Genomic DNA, 22,593 nt, shown 5'->3' on the forward strand with positions numbered 1-22,593 from the left:
TCATGGGCTCTACTCTTTTTCTGAATTTCTTCTGTTGTTCAAACAATACTGCCATCCAACGAAGCTCACCTTTCAGTTCTATCAGACATTTGCATTACAGAAGGACCCATCCAGCTAAGAGAAGTTAGTAAGAGACTCAGAAGCCGTAAGACAAAACTGACAGAAGCAGTAATCTAATTAGAAAGACAAGACTAAGGTCAGGCAATTCAAAAACTCTTTTTTTTCCCTTTATCAAAGGCCAGCTAAGGCAAGGAATATATCTTTTAGACGATCCCTAATATTTACAGATTAAATCCACCAAGATGTGTATTTGCCTGTGCAAGAGTCACAGTGCAAACGTGAAACATCTCCGGTGAATCCAAAGTGGTCTGAGGTCCCTCCCTCCGTGCTTTCCTCTCACTGTTCACATCATCTGCTGACTTGTTACCTACAGCCTTCCCCATTGCCAGTTCAAGCAAGAAACTGAAACCTCCTCAAAAAGTCAGCATCTGTAATACATTCATTCAGACTAAGTCTTTTTACTTTAAAAAAAAAAAAAAAATCCTTGAGGCTGGGTGCAGTGGCTTATGCCTGTAATCCCAGCCCTTTGAGAGGCCAAGGCAGGTGGATCACCTGAGGTCAGGAGTTTGAGACCAGCCTGGCCAACATGGTGAAACCCCATGTCTACTAAAAATACAAAAATTAGCCAGGCATGGTGGCATGCGCCTTTAATCCCAGCTACTTGGGAGGCTGAGGCAACAGAATCACTTGAACCCAGGAGGTTGCAGTGAGCCAAGATCACGCCACTGAACTCCAGCCTGGGGGACAGACTGAGACTGTGTCTCAAAAAAAAAAAAAAATTCCTGAAAAACAAAAAGTTTTTCAGTGCATTTTATTTTAACAAAGTTGATGCTGGGTTAATAATTGTGAAATCTATTTCAAGGATAATCATAAATACAATGCTTACTCTATGTCAGATTTCATGGTATAAACTTTACAAATCTACACTATAATTCATTTAATCCTCTCAGCAAGCCTACCAAGTAGGTATTATTATCTTGTTTTACAGGTGAGAAAATTAAGGCTCAAAGAAGGGGGGAAAACTTTCCCTAGATCACACAGCTAAATAAATGAAATGCCACATACAGATTTTCCTGACTTCAGTACATGCCTTAACCACTAAAATTTAAGTTTTGCTGTATTTTCAGATAGACATAGGAGGACTTTTACAAACATCCTCCAAGTAAAATTCCATCAGTAACTTAGCTAAAAATATTAATTCAGGTTAAAATGTAAGTAATTTTTACCATACTATGAGAGAATTAACAAATATAATTTGGCTAAATTTTATATTATAGAAAAGCTGCACGAACAGCCCAGGTATTACAGGCACTGTGCATTACAGATTAAGATATCATTAATGATTCCAGCCATCTTGACCATACATTAAAGAAAACATTCTTTAAAGATCTAAAATCCCACATGGATACAAGCAACAACCAATTGTTCTAAGGACAAGAATAATTTATAGAAATGAAATGCCCATCCAGTGGACCTGGGGTTCGGTCTCATCTCATGCACTTCACTGTCCTTGTATATATAACTAGCTATACCTACGGCATTATCTCAACTTACACCTTCCACTCATCCATCATGACCAAGGTTAACCTCCTCCTCTTACCCCTTTAAAGCCCCTAAACCTCCATCTCTTTTCCCTAAGCAAAGTGAAATCATTTCCCTAGTCTGCTTACACTGGCACACCTTTTATTATTAGAGTGCCTATTAAATTTAAATCTTCACCATACATAGTGATTTCCCTTAGCAACTTCAATCGTCTGAGCAACTTCAGAAAGGTAGATTAATAACAAAACAAAACAAAACAGGACTTGCAAATAAACCCAGCCCTTACTACTGTGTGATCTTGGGCATTTATTTGTCCAGCAATATTCATATATCTTACATATAAAACGGGTTAACACCTAGAAAAATATCCCACAGATAAAGCCACCTTCCCCTTAACCAAAATGTGTGTAAACTGTCTTTAATGTTTTGTTGAATGAAAGACATTTCCTACAACTGATTCATAACATGCTTCCTGAACTGATTCAAAAACTACTGACAAGGTTCCCCATTGGAAAATCAGACTGACTTTCACTTAATAGGTTATACACCATGGTCAATAGACTTACAATTTATTACTCAATACACTGAGCACTAAGGTACTAAACAGTGCCTAAAGAGAAGGGAAAGCCAACTATTTATAACTTTGACGGAAACTTGAGTTCGCGTCTCTAATAAAAAGGCCTACTGAACCTCACTGCATAAAGTTTGTTCCTTCTCTCTCTCCTTAAACTGCTAATTTATGGCTATGGCAGGCAGAATAATGGTCTCCCAACGATAACCACATCCTAATCCTGGAAACCTGTGAATATCAGTTTACACAACAAAGGAGAATCAAGGCTGCTAATCAGCCAACCTTAAAATAGGGAGATTATCCTAGATTATCTACGTGGACCCAATGTCATCAATCACAGCATTCTTACCAAGTGGATGCTTTGTAAGGAAGGATATGTGATGAATGCCAGAAGTAGGGTCAAAGTGATGTATGTAAGAACTAGACCTGCCTTTGCAGGGTTTGGAGATGAAAGAAGGGATCAAGAGCAGCAGCCTCTAGGAGCTGGAAAAGCCAAGAAAAGAGATTCACCTCTAGAGCCTCCAAAAACGAACGAAGCTCGGCCTACACTTTAATTTTAGTCCACTGAGACCTGTGTCACTTTTAACCTATAGAACTGTAAGGTAAAAAATGTGACGTGTTATGCCACAAAGTTTGTGGAAATTTGTTACAGCAGGAATAAAAAACTAAATGTTTTGGGGTGTTTTTCCTACATTAACTTCTTCAGAGTCCTCTGAGTCACAATGGAGATACACTGGGAAATGACAAAATCAAGTTTAAGAATCTCTAATGGAGAGTGAGAGACTTCGGTGGACATGGCTCCCAGTGTGCCAGCGGCAGAGCCTGAGTATCCTAAAGGCATCCGGGCCGTGCTGCTGGGGCCTCCTGGGGCCGGTAAAGGCACCCAGGCACCCAGATTGGCTGAAAACTTCTGTGTCTGCCATATGGCTACTGCGGACATGCTGAGGGCCATGGTGGCTTCTGGCTCAGAGCTAGGAATAAAGCTGAAGGCAACTATGGATGTTGGGAAACTGGTGAGTGATGAAATGGTAGTGGAACTCATTGAGAAGAATTTGGAGACCCCCTTGTGCAAAAATGGTTTTCTTCTGGATGGCTTCCCTCGGACTGTGAGGCAGCCAGAAATGCTCGATGACCTCCTGGAGACGCGGAAAGAGAAGCTTGATTCTGTGATTGAATTCAGCATCCCAGACTCTGCTGATCTGAAGAATCACAGGAAGGCTGATTCACCCCAAGAGGGGCCGTTCCTACCATGAGGAGTTCAACCCTCCAAAAGAGCCCACGAAAGATAACATCACTGGGGAACCCTTGATTCGTCGATCAGATGATAACGAGAAGGCCTTGAAAATCCGCCTGCAAGCCTACCACACTCAAACCACCCCACTCATAGAGTACTACAGGAAACGGGGGATCCACTCTGCTATCGATGCATCCCAGACCCCTGATGTGTTGGCAAGCATCCTAGCAGCCTTCTCCAAAGCCACATCCTAGTATCAGAAGGCCAGGCGAGACTACACCACTGCTCATCACCCCGCGGCGTGATCCCTGCTCTTAGGTGCTGGGCAGAAGGGAAGAGTGGTCAGGGTGAGGATGGTGAGGGAGGGCTGGTGAGGGGCTCACAGGAATACTGGGAACAGCAGTGTTACTGTAGTGTGGCAGTTTCTTTTATACATAGGTGGGAGTTTTTAAAGTGTAAGGGAAAAATTAATTTTTTTAAAAATACCATGCTTGGAGGGTGGGGGTAGAAATAGAGAGATACAGTATTATTTTTAAGGAATCGGGTTTTCATTTACTCTAGACTGGTGAAAATATTTTTTAAAGCCAGTGCACTAAGACCTCAGCTTTTCTCTCAGAACCCCATGGGTTCCAGACCAAGAGTACAGGAAATCAAATTGTTGTCCTGTGTGTCTATAGCTTGCAACAGGGAGGCTTTGATTACTGACCCTGGTTCCACACACTGTAAGACCAAAAAACTGTCTCCACATTTGAAAGAGATGTAAGGTGTATTCATAGGGATGGTGGCTCAACAAATCAAGCATACTGGAATCAAGGGGAGGGGGAAGGGAATGGAATGGAAAGGGAGGCTGATTCCCTTCCCCTGACTTACCACTGATTTACCAGGCTACCTACTCTCATGAGTAACCTCTCACAGCTACCCAGCACATGCCACAATCCTATGCTTTTGCCTTCTTTTATCTGCAGTGTGTGAAGGGATTCTTTTAAATAAATGAGCAAGTGTCCTAACCTATGTCATCCAAAGATTGTCCTTTCCATTAACAAATCCTGTGACTGGGATCACTCAACAGCACTGTGATGTATTATTTTCAATGAGGTGCCTTTCTTAACTGACCAAATGCTGCTTTGTTTGGCTCCTAAATCAATAAAATGTTAAAATTTGTAAAAAAAAAAAAAAAAAAATCTAATGGAATGGGGAAAACATTTCATTGTACAAAACTTAAAATTTGGAAGCAAAAGTGCCACCACACAAAATAACATACTTCTAGTATGGCTAAGTAGACACTGTCAGGGCAAACCACTGAATAATAACTATAAACTCTGGACAAAATATTTTATAAAAACAAAAGCTTTCTGAAGGCACTGGGGAACAACCAAACAGGCAGACACAGAAGGGGAGTCTACATGCATAAAAAGCCAATGAGGTTTTTGTTTTTCCTTTATATCTTTTAGCCTGAAGGCAGGCCTCACTTAGAGTTTGGAACAAAAACAGACATGGTAAAGTGGGAAATCCCAGAAAAGGAAGAGTCAGAAAGGGGGAGGGAGCCCTATACATTCGGGGAAATCTCTGGCTGAACCCTGAACCATGCACGTACATGCTGCAGACTCCAAGGAACCTAGCTAAAAGAACAGAACCAGTATTTGATCTGCTGCCCACAAGGCATATGGGTAGCAACAACAAAACACACTATTTGGAGGAATAAAACAGGATCTAGAACCTCTACAACACTATCATTCACAAAATTCAGCATACAATCCAAAACTGTTCAACATATGGGAAACAAACAAAAATGGAAAACACATTTTCAAGAAGAAAGAATCAACTAGAAACTTCAGGACAGCTATAATCATGCTTAAAGACATAAAGGAAAATATCCTCAATGAATGAAAAAATAAACAATACAGATGGTCCCTGACTCACAATGGCCTGTCGTGCAATTTCCCAACTTTACAGCATGATGAATATTCAGCATGCTCCTCGATTAAGTCCAGGCAACCCCACCGTAAATTGAAATTTACATACTTTCAATTTACAGTGGGTTTACTCAGGATGTAATCTCATTGTAAGTAAAGGAGTATCTGTAATTGAAAATGCCACCACAATCCTCTCACCTTCAAAACTACAGTAGCAGCTTGGGAATGAGGCAGTGATAAGTTCTAAAGTGGCATCAACATTACAGAAAAACCATGGGCAATCACTGAAAGGAATAAACATTCTGATTATCTATTACTCCACAATTTGTAACTTTTAGTCAATTACTACAATCACCTATGAGGTATTATCTCACTTTACAGAAAAGAAAAATGAGGCTCAAAGAGATTAAGATGGCGCAAAGTCACACAAACTAGTACTTAATTCTGGCCATATTTTAAGCAACGATGAGCTGAAAAGCCTCTTCAAGAGAATAGCAGCTAGCAAAGCAGAAATTAGAACAGGCAATTTATTTGAAAGCATAATCATGAAAGGTTTCTCACTTAGGCCAGGCGCGGTGGCTCACGCCTCTAATCCCAGCACTTTGGGAGGCCGAGGCAGGCGGATCACCAGGTCAGGAGATCGAGACCACCCTGGCTAACACGGTGAAACCCCGTTTCTATAAAAATACAAAAAATCAGCCGGGCATGGTGGCGGGCGCCTGTAGTCCCAGCTTCTCAGGAGGCTGAGGCAGGAGAATGGTGTGAACCCGGGAGGCGCAGCTTGCAGTGAGCCGAGATCGCGCCACTGCACTCCAGCCAGGGCTATGAGCCAGACTCCGTTTAAAAAGAAAATAATAAATCAATAATAAAAAAAAATAAAGGTTTCTCATTTAGGAAAGGAACTTAGGTAGACTTTTCTTGTACTTTTCTTGATACTTGCTCGGTTTAATGTGAAATTCCACTACTTGTGAAAGCTTAGAAGGGCCTGGTTATATAAGCAATAGAACATCCTCACAATAGAATGCTATGTAGCATTAAAATGACAGTACAGAAATGTCTACTGATAAGGAAAGCTGATCAGAATACATTACAAAAAAGCAGGCTACCAAACAGTATAAATAATATCTTCCCATTTTTGTAAAAACTAATTATCTGTAAGGTCTGTTAAGTGTAGACATCAAAATGTTAACAATGGTAATTTCCAGGTTGACAAGACAATGAATGAATTTTACTTTTTGAGCTTATTCTATGTGCCAATCTCAATATTGTTTTTCCTACAACGTATTACGTGTGTAATAAAAATTAAACTTATTCATCAACTCAAATATTTATTGTGTACATACTGCATATCAGGTACTATTTGTTTAAAAAAAGGGGGGAGGGAGAGGGGGAGCGGGAGGGAGAGAGGGAGAGAAGGAGAGAAGGAGAGAGGCAGAAAGGGAGAGAGTTGCAGAAACATTAAACCTGATTAAAATGGTCCTCTACTACCTCAAGTTGTTCTTTTTCATTGTTAAAACTGCTTTTCAATTTATACTTCTAGCCCCTTTGCCTCAAAAACAAAAGAAAATCTACAAGCACTCTTATTTCTATTCTTTCTACCATGTCTGATGCTCATCATCTTTCACCTAGCATTCTGCAAGAGCCTCTTATCTACTTAGTCTCCCAGGTTCTGAGTCCAAATCAAACCCATTCCACCCTCAGTCCTACCCAGTGACCCATCCAAAACAGAAACCAGATCTTATTTCTGTACTTTAAAACCTTTCACTGACTCCTTACTGCCTCTAAGATAAAATCAAATTCTTTAGTATGGCACGCAAGGAGCTCCAATATCTGGCCCCTGTCTCTCCCTTATTTCATTTGGGAACACACCTTACCTCCAACAGCAGAGGTGGCTTCTCATACATACCGATCTTTTTCTTGCCAACAAGGCTTTTTTTAAGTTGCCCTTTCCACCTAGAATACCCTCTGACCCCATGCCCAATCTGTTAGTACTACCTTCAGGAAAAATCTTATGCACCTTGAAACCACATTGGATGACCCTATTCATATCTCTAACATTGTGCTTTTACACTGTGCTTTTAGATTATCTCATATTTATCTTAAAGTTCCTCTTACGTGAGACTATCAATTCCAAAAGAATGGGAACTAAGGCTTTTCCTTATCTGTAATATGAGGAAAAAGTAATACCAACCTGAAAAATGGGATGTGGAATGTAGATATTTAACTCAGTGCTTGGCATACAGAAAAGTTATCAAATGACTATCATTATTATCCACACTGTTACCTAGAGCTCAGCAGTGCATGACCTACAGTAAGACTTCAAATGTTTACTGAAAGACTGAACTCTGCAAAAAGGAATATTCCCATTTTACAACTGAAGAAACTGAGGAAGATTAACAGCACAAAGTCATAGAGCCACAAAAGGCAGTTAAGCTACCATCCAAACTCTTTATAGAGTCTAACTCTAAAGCCCTGAATTCATTCTCAACGAACATACACTATCTTCCTCTTGCTGAGAAATGACTTAACCTATTTTACTCCTAGAAAACAAACAAAACTAAAGCTTCTTTCCAGTATTACTTGTGTAACAGGCCCTGTTGTTATAATCGACATTTCTGGAATCTGCATTTTTAGATTAACATGAAGGAGTGTTTCAACTTCTCTGCAATTCAATTTCCTTGCCTACAATGAGATGTACTTGGATCTCAAACAGACCATTTAACCTCTTAAAATCCTGTGGTTCTTTAACTGGGTGCAGTTATCTGCGGCGCCGTTCTTTCAGAGTTAGTTTGATACCATTTATTTACCCAGCATTTCCGATATGCAAAGCACAACTGCAGTAAATCAAACATTGGTCACCCTTTTCCAGCCCTAAGGAAGTTCTCCGTAAGCCTTCACGAAGCAAGCCAGAGCTCTCCAGTATGCTGCAACCTAACAACATCCAGGTCACTAGGCTTGAAATGCGAGATGCCTCCTTCGGGGCGGGGGTCTTCGAAACTGATCTGGCCAGGGCAGGCCTAGATTCTGAGCTACAGCGAAATAGCAAAAAACCAAACCAAACCAAACCAAAAAAACACATCACCAAGCAGCCCCTCTTTTCTGTCCTCCTCGACCAAACTAGGAGTACACTTCCCAGTCTGGCAACCCTCCCTCGAGGCTTCTCACTCACGGTGGGGCTGCAGCGGCCTCCCTAAGAGGGCGAAGGCCGCAGTGTCCTTGCTGCCGCCTGCAGGTCCGTGCAGAGCCCAGGGCTCTCCTGCGCCCAAAACTAAGGGAGACACAGAGAGCAAGAGAAGGGCGGCAGCAGCGCCGGGCTCAGCTCGAGGCTCCTTACCCACTGGGCGGTGAGGCCAGCCGCCCTGGCCCGAAGCGCCGCGGAGAAGAACATGGCGGGCCACACTGTTCACCTTTCCCCGGCCGCGCCAGGCGAGAATCCCGAGCGAGCCCAGGACGCACAGCGTGCGCGTTCGCGACCCCAGGCCTAGGCGTACCGGGCGGCACGCCGCTCCCTACGCCGAGGGGCGGTGGCCGACGGGAGGGAGCGAGGGCGCGCGGGGGCTGCTGGGGCTCTGTGGGCGGAGACTTCCCGGGGAAGGGGCGGGGACCAGCCCGTGCTCGGAAAGGGCGGTGTCCCACGGGCTGCCGCAGGGGTCCCGGCCTTGAAAGGAAGTGTCCAAGAGCTGCGCCCTGGGCTCCTGGGTAACGAAGCGCCCGCCTGGATTTATAGGGGTGAGCTTCCCTCATGGAGAGCCTTGTGAGGTTTAGCCACCTCCTCTTATATTGCTGTTAGTTAAAAATAAATTCGGGTTGCAACCAACTATAAATCTTGTTCTACATGTTCTAAATTCAGAACACAGAAGGCTGCTACCCAGTGTGCTAGCCATAGACACCAAATGTCTTGGTTCCCATTCTTTTGCATTAGAGATGTGCGCGACATATTTAGGGGTGAAATGGTATGATGTCTGGAATTTGCTTGAGAATAGTGAGGAGTGGGAGGTGAAAAATAAAGCAAGTTGGCCGTGAGTACGGCCATAGAAGCGGCATGGACGTTCTTATTCACTATTCTCGGTAGTTTTGTACACATTAGATATTTTCCATAATAAAGCTGAAAAAAAACCCACTTCCTTCTTCATGTTTGTTTGGTTATCTCTGGAAATTCCAACAAGTATTTACTCAGTAACAGCTCTAATGTGCACAGCACTATTTCCTGGTGTGGACTACCTCTTGACTTTTTACGTCACTGCCTTCTTTTCTGGAGTGTCAAGTCCTGTACCCACCCCTTTCCTTTTGCCCATTTTTTTTTTTTTGCTATAATAAACTTGAGAATAATTTCTAGAACATTCACAGTAGCACAGGGATTTTTAAAATTTATCCCTCATTAGTTTAAAAACTCAGAAATATTCCATTGCAACCCCTATGAATCGTATTTCGCAAATTACAGAATTCAAGACACGGAGGACTGCTGCCCAGTGAGCTAGAAATAGATACCAAATGCCTTAGTTCCCACTCCTTTGCCTTCTATTTTATGTTAGTTTGCCTCTCCTAACTCAGCTTCAGTATTTCCCTTTAAAAGGGAAAGACAGTCTGGCTCTTAATGTAGATGTATTTTGTTATAAAGTTACCTAAATACTTATACACCTGGCCGGGCACGTGGCTCACCCCTATAGTGCCGGCACTTTGGGAGGCCAAGGCAGGCGGATCACGAGGTCAGGAGATCGTAGACCATCCTGGCTAACAGGGTGAAACCCCGTCTCTACTAAAAATACAAGAAATTAGCTGGTCGTGGTGGCGGGCACCTGTAGTCCCAGCTACTCGGGAGGCTGAGGCCGGAGAATGGCGTGAACCCGGGAGGCAGAGCTTGCAGTGAGCTGTGATCCGGCCACTGCACTCCAGCCTGGGCGACAGAGCGAGACTCCGTCTCAAAATAATAATAATAATACTTATACACCTAACACTATTGTGCACATAATAGTTCTTACTGCTCTTATACAGCTAAAACCAAAACATGTCACAAATACTAGATGGATGATACAGACATTATATGGATTCTTTTTGAATCTGTAATGCATGCTTTCACTGGATTTTATTAGGGCCTTCTCTGACTCCCAATCCAGATTAGTCCTCAAGATACCGTCCCAAAATATGCCTGCCCGCACTTTCACTACTACATTTATGACCAGATTATAACCTCCATGGATGGAGAAACCTGCCCTTCCCACATTGTTTGGTTCAGCAACTTGCACTATACCTGGCAAATGGAAGGCATTCAATAAATATTTGTTGGCTGAATGAAAATCTTGCTTATAGTGCAAATATTGTGCCTACCTAAGAGGGTTAGAATTATGCTCATTTCTATTTGTCATAGGTCCGAATTATGCTTGTTTCTGTGTGTATCGGTGAGAGTGCTTTTCACTACAAGTAACAGGGGATCTAACAAGTAGATTAAAGGATACTGAGTTCATCGTGTCACACGAAAAACAGTTCCAGAGGTAGAGTAGTTCCAAGGTTAGTTAATTCAACCTTGCCCAATGATGTCTTCAAAATGTTTAGCGGCTTCCATCTTTTTACTCCAACATACTCAGCCGTGACTCCTATTGTAGACACAAGATACCTGCAGCAGTTCCAAATATCATATGCAGATGACAACATTCCAAAGAAAAAGAACTCTTATCTCTAAAGTGTCCCAGATGTTCCTCCAGCAGACTTCTTGTCTCACTGGCTTACAAGACATAGTGGTTAAGAGGGAAGCTCTAGAATCAGACTATGGGGGTTCAGCTGCTGCTTTCTAGCTGTGTGACTTTAGGCAAGGTAGTCTCTCTGGGCTTTGGTTTAATAATGGTACCTTCCTCATGGCTTTATTATGAGAATGTGAAAGGAAAATAAATCTCGGGACCCCCAAATCACTAAGCCGAGGGAAAAGACAAGCTGGGAACTATGTCAGGTAATCTACCTACCATTTTTTTTTCCTAAATAAGATAGCTATAAAGATAAAAAGCTACATACCTCCCTCACGATTTGCCCACAAGGAAATTCCTTATGGACAAAGGACAGACGCAGCTCTATGTCATCCCTCTGAGGCTCGCCTGAGACAAGAGCATATCTGATTGCTTTCTCTGCCCTATTGTTCATGTAAAAATGCAAATTCACTGAGCCAGACTAAATTTTGTATTCAGTGGAGGGCTGATCAAGGACTCAAAAGAATACAACCTTTTGTCTCTTATCTATTTAGGATTTGGAAGCTCTCCCTCAAGTTGTCTCGCCTTACCGAAGTGAACCAATGTACATCTTACACATATTGATTGATGTCTCATGTCTCCCTAAAATGTATAAAAGCCAACCACCCTGGGCACATGTCAGCAGGATCTCCTGGGGCTATGTCAGGGTGTGTCCTTAACCTTGGCAAAATAAACTTTCTAAATTGATTGAGAACTATCTCTTTTGGTTTACAAGAATGAAACTGAAGTGGCATCACCGTCTGGGGTAAATATCCAGGGTTCGGCATCTCCCGCCAAGAGGATTAAGGAAAGGGACACGTGGGTGGGTTAAGGAGCTTAATAGGCAGAAGAAAGGGGAGAGGAGAGCAGCTCCTTGTAAGACGTCTGTAAAAAGGGGCAAGGGTGGACCACAGGCTTGAGGAGGCAGTGTCTGATTTATGTAGGGCTCACAGATTGGTTTGACCAGGTGTGACGTGGGGAAGGCTGGTCTCCTAACCCTAATCTTATTATACAAATGGGCTTTCCACTTGGGCAGTGCCATCTAGTCTGCTTCTTACTGTACATGTGGCTGGCAAAAAGAGAAGATGGTGCTGCCACTTTGAACATGCCTCATCTCAGGTAGTATATTCCCATGGGCACAACTGCCGGAATTCACCTGTGCAAGCTCCTACTTTGCTTGTCTATGTCTGCAGCTCGATTTTACAGGCTGCTGTTTGTTAGAAAAGAAAATGATTGGGGGCTGTTTTTATTAAAAGGAAAACCTTACTGAGGACTCCCATACCCTCACTATCTGCCTAAGCAATTTCTTCTTAACTCCTGTATCGAAATCAGTCGATACCTTTTAAAGTTCTTTAAAAAGTACCTAGCACAGAGTAAACGCTTAGTGTTAGCCTGCATCATCATCATCACCATCATCAGAACAGGACATTACAATATTATGATGATTAAGCCACTAATTAGAAAGGAGAATGGAAGGGCTAGTTTGGGGCCCATTAGCTCCTGAACAAAATAGCTCTGCCAGCAAGGAAGGGGCTGAAGAAGTAAATCTAGGTAGGCAACTAATGGGGTCATCCACAGTAGACCACCCTCTTTTTGAGTTCATGACCTATACAGAAAGTGTATATCCCATTGGTGCCTGACACTAATCAAGGACTTACCAGATGCCTCCAATTTCTGTTACCCAAGAGCAGAACCAAGAAGTGCAAAGAGTAATGTTTAAAACAGTAAGGATGAGTGCTAAGGGAGCGTCTAGCCTGTTAACACCTTCTTGAAGATGTTACAGAAAGTAAGATGCTTTTAGTTCAATTCAACTTTATTTCAATTCAACTGCCAGTAAGTGTGGCACCACACTGTTCACCAAGTCAAAAGACTTGTTAATGTCCAGCACAACTTTGGCTTATCCTTAGCCCAAATATTTATTAAGTGAGAAAGTCAGGATGAATATCTTTTACATCTAGTAACGTAAGTTAATTTCTGGAGCCACTCCACTTACAAAGTAACCTCATGTGCAATCAGTTATTCTCAGAGTCCTTAGGATGGAATTGTGGGGGCTGTTTGGAAAATTCATCTTCTTCCTCCCACTATCAAAGTCATTATTTCTGGGCACAGACCAGCATGGACATCGATGATTTCAAGTTACTGACCTAACCCTACAAGCTTGATTGAAATTGGCTTGATTATGTAATGAACCTGTAATGAACATCATGGCTGCCTGGTTTGATATATTGCACTATTCTAAATTGGCACTAGTATCATGAGCCCAGGGAAATTGGCCCTAACTATAGTGGTCAAGCTGTTAAATAAAGAATATGTGGGTGTTGGGGGTGGGGAGTGAGGAACTGGAGTCTGGGGGAGCTAGGATAAAGTCTAGAGGGATGACCAAATGTGAGAACTTTGACTTTCTCATTCCTGATTTCTTCGCCATTTAAACCATCACACATGGGCACTATCAAGGACATGGTATAATGAAAACCATGAGCTTTGTAATTGGATTTGAATTCTGACCTTGTCACTTACTGACTTTTGTGAAGCTTTGGTTCTCAGTTTCTGAAAGTATAATTAGAACATTAAATCATTCAGTTTATGGAAAATGATGAACATGGTGCCTGGCACACAGTAAGAATTCAGAAAAGCTTTGGGTTTATTTGGGTTTTTGTTTTTTTTTTTAGTATCTAACAAGTTGTCCACTCCGTCTGTGGAACAGTGTAGTCAGATATTCTATACTGTGATTATCTCCTAAGTCACATCCTACTTATTAAAGCAGCCACAGGTAGATCGTGCACTCTGGCTCTCAGCATGCCCTCACATAACAATATTGACCTGCCTGCCTTGCTGGGTTTTCTAATGAAAAATGTGAGCTGCAGGCCCAGTCCTGCTTTGCAGGAAGAACTGAGAGCCAGTTGGTATAAAGTCAAAACTCAATGGAAGGGAAAAATGGGATAAGGTTACTGCTGGGTGTGTGTGTGTGTGTGTGTGTGTGTGAGAGAGAGAGAGAGAGAGAGAGAGAGAGTATTTCCAGCAAGAAATTGGAGTGTGTAAAGAAGAATGATCTGGTCACGTTGGTAAACTGAAGTGTTAGACCCATTTCGCACTGAGGTGAGCGGGGACATGAGGTTGGCGAAGGAGTTCTGCATGATTCTTCCGGATTCTTCTCAAGTTATTCTTGCATATGCAAGACCAAAAGGGAAAATGAAAATCAAAACAGCCCGTAACTTAACTATATAGACTTTAAGAACAGAGTGTTTTAAAAAAATAACATAAGCAGAACGTCGCCTAAACCATTATCAGATTCACATCGCTCGTTACTTCCCCAACATGGGACTGATCCTAGCAGCTTCCGTGGCTGAAGTGAAATTTTCTGTCAGAATTGGATCCATGCTTCCCTAGCAAGTAGTCAAAGTAACTAAACAACAATGAATGTAATTCTTGCCTGATAGATTTGCAGATTGCTGATCACTGTTGTTGTGGAGCTACATGCTCTCATTGGTCATGGTAGGAGTGTGATAAAATCAGCCTCTGGAGAGGGTAATTTGGCAATATGTATTCGGTTTCTTAATATGAATTTATCCCAAGGAAGTAACTGAAAAAGTATACAAAAATGTTCATCACGGTGTTATTTGTAATACTGAAAACCTGGAAGCTATGTAAATGACATCAACAGAGAATTTATTAAATAACAGTACAGCCATACAATGGGATATTGCTCGGCAGATTTAAAAATAATAATGAAGATCAATATTCATTGTAAAGAAAAGAGCCCATAATGTGTGGCAGCTTAATAAAAAAAGATTACAAAACATCACATATAACATTACTACATTTTCTGTATATGCATAGGAAAAAATATGGAAAGGTAAAATGTTAATGAGAGTTCTCTCTGAGTGATGTGATTAAAGGTAATTTTCATTTTTTTCTTTATGCTTTTTGTATTGCCTGATTTTATTTCAATTAAAAAATGCTGTTTTATGGTAAGAAAAAATAAAGCTATGTTCATTTTGAGAAATAGTCTAATAAAGGAAAAACAAAAGTGAAAAATTTAATAATTCTCTTTTATACTCGTTTCTTTTTAGTGGATGTAAACCTCTTTAGAGTATACTTCTTTTGACTGCTATTAATTTTTATTCAGGTTTGAATTCAGGGTATTGAGGAGTGTGGGCTGAGAAGAGGCAAACGGGCCAGTTCTTAGACTCTTCAGGCAGTTTTCATTCTAGACAGAATAGCTCCTGGACTCCCTCCCTCAGACTGCTCCTTAAAATCCCTGTAAATATTTGAATTCATGTCTTCCTTGACCAGTTACAAAAATATTCATATAAAGTTTCTTTAAATAGTCAATTTTCTTGCACGTTAAAATTTTCCTTAACTAAGAAAAATCATAATGCATCTCAGTGGTTCATTTGCTGCATATGCTTGTATAGCAAGATGTAAATAGTCTAAGCTATATAATGAAAGAGTGGTTGGAGCAGGATGAAATTGGTCAGAAAAGACTTTCATTTATGCATTTACTATGCAAATATATGTTCAGCTCCTCTTATATGCCAGGCACTAGGGCACTGGAGATACAAAGGCAAGGGACATAGCCCTTCCTGGGAAGACCTTACATGCTGGCAGGGAAAAGATTATAGCGTATGTGCAACATGAATCGGGAACTTAAAGAGGAAGGAATCCCAAAGGCTTACTGGGGATGTCAGATGTCACAAGGCATGTAACACTTGAAGATTACACAGGAATTTACCATAAATAGGGTTTCTTGGAAGTACGTTTTCATCTGAAAGAAATGAAAGATAAGCATTGCTAGAGAGCAGCTAGAAGGTCAAGGTGGCACACAACAAACCTAAACAGATTCTGATAATAAAGGCTACAGGAGATGTTGTTCCCCTTCTTCCTCTGGGGCCCACTTCCTGCCAGGTCATTTCAGTGCATAGTAACAGAGGCACGTGATGTTGGTGCCGAGGCTTTCATCGTCCTTTGTGGATGCTTTTGGCAGGACCTCGCATACTGTGTGTGTTAATTGTTGTGTGCTAATGGCAAGATGACATACGATAGAACTTTCAAACCAGATAATAAGGGGCTTTTGCTATCAGGGCAGTGGAAGGACAGGAACTGTTGTGTGGATTCTGAGATAGCCTGACTTGATGGGCCCTGGTGTCAACATTTTAGAGCAGGAAAGACTAGAAAACATCTGGTCCAATCTCCTCATTTTATAGGTTAAAAAATAAAATGTTACTGAGAATGCCAAGATCTTAGCAACTGCCTTCTTCATGAATAAATTATTGAGTGTGATAATTTTGTGTAGTGTTGCTCTAGTACGTCTCTATAAACCTTAAGGAGAAGATTCATTTTGTTCATCTGGCTGGCAGAGAAGTCCTGCTTAGTTACCTAGCTGTAGCTCATGTGTTTCTTATGTTTATATAGTCAAAGGTCAAAAGCTGACTAAGAACAGACGAGTTCTTTCCTTTTGCATCATTTTTCAACTTCTCAAAGGGCTTAAAATAAACGATCATTTTCCACTATTTACTTAAGGGATTTGTTTTGCAGTATCCGTAGTTCTTGGGAACCCCCCCACCACCACCCCGTTGTAGTTACGAAGTGCACAATCTGATTCTTACTCATCTATCAACATCTAAGGAATGCTAGTGTTAATATGTATGGTCTAAGTCACCCAAAACGGAATAAGAATGTTGAAATGGCCGGCGATGTTTGTGACTTTCCACAAATATCTTACATGTATAGAATCAGGAAATCACTCCTCCTAAGACAGAGGTGATAGACAAATTTGTCAAAGGAAAGAGTCTGCCCTTACTTTCTCAGGGACCATACCTACAGCAGGGTGTGAAAGGCTGGCTTCTAAGATAACCATGGCAGGCCAGTTTGACTTTGTGTAAGCATATGACGCAGGGGAATGGAAAGTAGTAGGGTTAGCATCATTTAATAAACATGTACAGTGGTTACAGAAATTCCAAGTTCAGCTAAAAGCCTCCAGTAACAAGTGTCATGGTGTATCTAAATAAGAAGAGTCATGAAACGCAATATGAAATTATCTACTAAAAGTATTGGCCAGGCATGGCGGCTTGTGCCTGTAATCCCAGTATTTTGGGAAGCTGAAGTGGGAGGATCACTTGAAGAATTTATGATCAGCCTGGGCAACATTGTGAGACTCCATCTCTACAAAAAATTTTAAAATTATCCAGGCATGATGGCATACGCCTGTAGTCCCAGCTACTTAGGAGGCTGAGGTGGGAGGATTGCTTGACCCCAGGAGTTTGAGGCTGCAGTGAGCTATGATTATGCCACTGCTCTCCACCTTGGGTAACAGAATGAAAGCCTGTGTCAAAAAAAAAAAAAAAAAAAAATCAGTTTACTCCAACTGAGGCTTAATTGGGTTATGCAAGTAGGCTATCTTTGTTAATACTGATTTTGTTTAAAAATAAGAGAAACACTCAGAATATGTTTGTCATTTTTATGGAATATCCCAGTAAAACAGTACATATGTGTATTGAAAGAAAGCCGGAAAGGAAAGAGGGAAGGAAGACAAAGAAGAAGAAGAGAGAGAGAGAGAGAGAGAGGAAAAGAAGGAAGAAGTGAAAGAATGAATGAATGAGCGTATGTATATTAGTTATGAAACCAAGAAGTAATTTCTCTTAATAAATGAACTTCCTTTTCTTTTCTTTTTTTTTTTTAACAATTTTGCATGTTTAAAAATATGTATTTTTTCTTTCACTTTTATACTTTTTAAAAATTTTTTTGTCAATTATACTTTTTTGGTTTTTTTTGTTTTTATTATACTTTAAGTTCTAGGGTACATGTGCACAACGTGCAGGTTTGTTACATATGTATACATGTGCCATGTTGGTGTGCTGCTCCCATTAACTCATCATTTACATTAGATGTATCTCCTAATGCTATCCCTCTCTACTCCCCCCACCCCACGACAGGCCCCAGTATGTGATGTTCCCTACCCTGTGTCCAAGTGTTCTCATTGTTCAATTCCCACCTATGAGTGAGAACATGCGGTGTTTGGTTTTCTGTCCTAGAGATAGTTTGCGCAGAATGATGGTTTCCAGCTTCATCCATGTCCCTACAAAGGACATGCACTCATCCATTTTTATGGCTGCATAGTATTCCATGGTGTATATGTGCCACATTTTCTTAATCTATCATTGATGGACATTTGGGTTGGTTCCAAGTCTTTGCTATTGTGAATAGTGCCACAATAAACATACGTGTACATGTGTCTTTATAGCAGCATGATTTATAATCCTTTGGGTATATACCCAGTAATGGGATTGCTGGGTCAAATGGTATTTCTAGTTCTACATCCTTGAGGAATCGCCACATTGTCTTCCACAACGGTTGAACTAGTGAACTTCCTTTTCTAACCAGCATTTCTTCTGAGGTAAATGCTAAAACAATGGACACATCCTTAAACCCACTGAAGTCCCAGACTTCTAAGAGCTTGCAAAATTTTATAGCTGTCCTTATATAGAGAGGACAAATTTACACAAATTTTCACAGGAATTTCCTCTTCTGCTGAACTTCGACTCTGAATCTCTGTGGGCACTACTCCCCAGAGCATATGCAGTTCCTAAATGCCTGCTGGTTGACCTCACTAGATAAACCTAGATTCACATTCTATTTGCCCAATGTCTGGGCTCTAAAGGCTCATGCGACTGCCCTGGCAAGTGCGGATTTTACTGGATACAGTTTCTATTTGTCCACATTATAGGTTTTCTCAGATTTGCATTTTGAAAAGTATTATTGAAAAATGAAGATAGGCAGGGCCAACATGGGGAAAGCCTTGTTGACATTCATTTAATCAAGTATTCCTGAAATAGGCTGGGTGCGGTGGCTCACACTTGCAATCCCAGCACTGTGGGAGGCCAAGGCAGGTGGATCACAAGGTCAGGAGATCGAGACCAGCCTGGCCAATAGGGTGAAACCCCATCTCTACTAAAAATACAAAAATTAGCCAAGTGTGGTGGCACACATCTGTAATCCCAGCTACTCAGGAGGCTGAGGCAGGAGAGTCGCTTGAACCTGGGAGGTGGAGGTTGCAGTGAGCTGAGATAGTGCCACTGCACTCCAACCTGGGCGACAGAGCAAGACTCCATCTGAAAAAAAAAAAAAAAAGAAAAGAAAAGTATTCCTGCAATAGTAAATTTCCCCTTTTTATGACCACTTTCTAAATTTCATAATATTTTGTTAAATGTGTACCCTGGGACATGGGATAGATTTGTCATTCACTAGACCATTCCTCAATCCCTTTAATGTTTTCCAAGTTTCTTTCATGTGTCAGGGAAGGGTACACTAAGTGTTGAAGATGTCAAGATATTGGATATAGTCTTGCCCTCACGGAGCTCACAGTCTAGTTATTAGTACATGACTGGGTTCATAGTGGACTTGTCTGCTAAAGAGTATGAAATTTATAACCCCAAAGCCAGGCGCAGTGGCTCACGCCTGTAATCCCAACACTTTGGGAGGCTGAGGCAGGGTGGATTACAAGGTCAGGAGATCAAGACCATCCTGGCTAACATGGTGAAACCCCGTCTCCACTAAAAATTAAAAAAAAAAAAAATTAGCTGGGCATGGTGGTGGGCTCCTATAGTCCCAGCTACTCGGGAGGCTGAGGCAGGAGAATGACATGAACCCGGGAGGTGGAGCTTACAGTGAGCTGAGATCATGCCACTGCACTCCAGCCTGGGTGACAAAGCGAGACTCTGTCTCAAAAAAAAAAAGAAAAGAAAAGAAATTTATAACCCCAAACTCTCCTATTCATGGTCTGCCCCCTCTGAAATCTGATATTTGTGTTGCTGTAGAGCAATCTTTCAACTTGTTTTGTTGTCTTGGGAATAATAAGCGTTCAAAATAACAAATATTATCGAGCCAGGTGGTAAGAACACATGATAGGCAGACTTATAAGACGGCCACCAATGATTCCCTGTGCTCATGGTCTTATGTAAGAAACCCCCTCCTCTTGAGTGTTGGCTAGACCTAGTGACTTGCTTCTAACCTATAAGATATAGCAAAGGGGATGGGATGTCACTTCCTTATTAGGTCAGAAAAGATTGTGACTTCTTTCTCTATTGCTTTCTTGGCTTGTACACTTTGGTGGAGCAGACTTCCTATTGGAGAAGCACACCTGGCTAGGAACTGAGCCCTTTAATTCACCAGTCCATGAAGAACTGAATCCTGCCAACTACCATGTGAACTTGGAAGCAGATTCTTCCCCAGTCTGGCCTTCTGATGAGACCAAATGTTCGGCCAACATCTTGATTACAGCCTTGCAAAATGCTGAGAAAAGGACCCAGTTAAGCTGTGTCCAGATTCCTGACTCACAGAAACTAAGATAGTACATGTATCTTGTTTTAAGATGTTAAGTTTTAGGATAACTTGGTATGCAACAATAGGTAATTAATTTAAAAAAATTCTGTTCTTGAGGAGTTGACAGTAGAGCTGGAGTAAGGTAGGACGCTAACTACAGCTCAATGTTAAAGGTAGTGCCATCTTCAGTGATTCCACAGAGGTTGCTAATTCTGTGCATTTAGCATTTTAATTCTCATGTCAAGCCATCTTGATTTCTGTTCTTATAGATTTTCCAGCTGGAAAGACTTGACCAACTCTATCTCTGCAGCTTTTATCCTGTATTCCACCTCAAAAGAATGATGATAAATAGTTTAATGTCCAACAAGACTACATGTTCCTTGAAAGTAGGAAAAGGACCAGGCATGGTGGCTCACGCTTGTAATCCCAACACTTTGAGGAGGCCAAGGCAGTAGGACTGCTTGAGCCCAGGAGTTCAAGACCAGCCTGGGCAACATAGCGAGACCTTGTCTCTACAAAAAAAATACAAAAATTAGCCGGGCGTGGTGACACACTTGTAGTCCCAGCTACTCAGAGGCTGAGGCAGGAGGATCGTGTGAGCCCAGGGATGTCAAGGCTGCAGTGAGCCAAGATCATGCCACTGTACTCCAGCCTGAGTGAGACCCTGTTTTGAAAAAAGAAAGAGAGAGAGAGAGAGAGAGAAAGAAGGAAAGAAAGGAAGGAAAGGAAAAAGAAAGGAAGAAAGGAAGAAAGGAAGAAAAGAAAGAAAGAAAGAAAGAGAAAGAAAGAAAGAAAGAAAGAAAGAAAGAAAGAAAGAAAGAAAGAAAGAAAGAAAGAAAGAAAGAAAGAAAGAGAAAGAAAGATTTTATACTTAGTGCTCTTTCATAGCGCCTAGTTCATGCCCTTTCATGTGGAGGGAAGGCTCACTAAATATTAAATGATGAACTATATTCTCAGAGTTAGTAAAAGAGAAAAAGCACACGAAAGGCCTATGAGAATTCTGGATGCATCTGGACGTAGGTTTTGGTGGGGGGCTTGCTTGAGCAGTGTTATATAGGGCTCTGATGCACAATTCATGAGCTAAACATAAGATACGGAAGAATTCTACAGGTACTAATTTTGTGATACTACAGAAGCTTTCCAGAATGTCCAGTGCAGCAGCTTTGAGTGCTGTTTTTACTGATTTTATTTATTGTAACTTTGTTATAAACAATAAAATTCATAGCACAGCTGCCTGTGCTATGCCTGTAAGCCCTAGATACTCACCATCACCATCACCATATATCACAGGGCAACCTACTGCAAGCACCCACAACTTTCCACTTGAGGGCTTCAGCCTGAAGTGCGGGTGTAGCCCTCAACCAATGACCGTGGCAATGGGAGGGAAAAACCCCAAGCTTTCTTGCCTTTTTTATGTGGCAGGACTCTGAGATGTGCTCTATGCTGTCATTCATAGTTCTCCAGTGGGACTGAACCCCATAGACTCACATGGGTAACTCATTCAGTAATACTTCCTTGGGTCATCCCTAAAATAAACTACTCGGACTCAAATCCTTGTCTCAAAGTTGGATTCTGAGGAAATCCAACTTATGATGCAAATGAACAGAGACAAAGATAAGAGGCTTGGCTGGGCACAGTGGCTCACGCCTGTAATCCCAACCCTTTGGGAGGCTGAGGCCTGGAGGATTGCTTGAGTTTAGGAGTTTGAGACCAGCCTGGACAACATGATGACCTCATCTCTACAAAAATTAGCTGGGTGTGGTGGCATGCACCTGCAACCTAGCTACTTGGGGGGCTCAGACTGGGAGGACAGCTTGAGCCTGGGAGGTCAAGGCCGCAATAGGCCATGTTTGAGCCACTGCACTCCAGCCTGGGTGACAGAGCAAGACCCTGTCTCAAAACAAAACAAAAACAAAAACAAAAAAACAAAAAAAGAAAGACGGGAGGCTTAAGTGTTAGTCATTGATTTAGTCAAGCACCTCAGGAAAGAGCTAGACTTAGCTTTGTGAAGTGGGATCCAGTGGAGAAGGCTGGGAGGAGCCGGACTTATAAGTTGACTTGCTCACTGGGGTGGGGTGACAGCTGGAGCCAAAGGGTGTGTAACAGGAGCTGGTAGCTTATGGGAGCAGCTAGGGATCTGGCCTGCAGGAGTCTGGTAATGTATCAGACAGGAGAGCACCAGGTTGGCAAATCCTGGTTGGATCTGGATGTCCAGGCAGCCAGGCAGTGATAAGAAACGTC

The 22,593-nt window shown here is 41.8% G+C and overlaps 1 protein-coding gene and 1 pseudogene across 4 annotated transcripts in view; one reads left to right on the plus strand and one right to left on the minus strand.

The window, feature by feature from the left end:
- NDUFV2 (NADH:ubiquinone oxidoreductase core subunit V2) overlaps positions 1–8,849 on the minus strand; it is a 36,173-nt gene extending 27,324 nt beyond the window's left edge. Inside the window, exon 1 of one of the 3 annotated variants that reach the window (XM_030926018.1) lies at positions 8,655–8,849. In XM_030926018.1, coding sequence (XP_030781878.1) covers positions 8,655–8,708 — 54 coding nt within the window. In that variant the 5' untranslated portion in view covers positions 8,709–8,849. Of the gene's footprint in view, positions 1–8,489; positions 8,634–8,654 lie in introns of those variants that run through there. The other 2 variants (XM_030926017.1, XM_010373409.2) reach the window with 2 other exon arrangements.
- Positions 2,954–4,581, plus strand: LOC104670230 (annotated as a pseudogene). Its single transcript, XR_749114.2, has one exon. The product of XR_749114.2 is annotated as an adenylate kinase 2, mitochondrial pseudogene (transcript).
- Positions 8,850–22,593: the final 13,744 nt, after the last annotated feature.

The sequence above is a fragment of the Rhinopithecus roxellana genome, chromosome 21 (assembly GCF_007565055.1).
Source record: "Rhinopithecus roxellana isolate Shanxi Qingling chromosome 21, ASM756505v1, whole genome shotgun sequence".
Classification (NCBI taxonomy): domain Eukaryota; kingdom Metazoa; phylum Chordata; class Mammalia; order Primates; family Cercopithecidae; genus Rhinopithecus; species Rhinopithecus roxellana.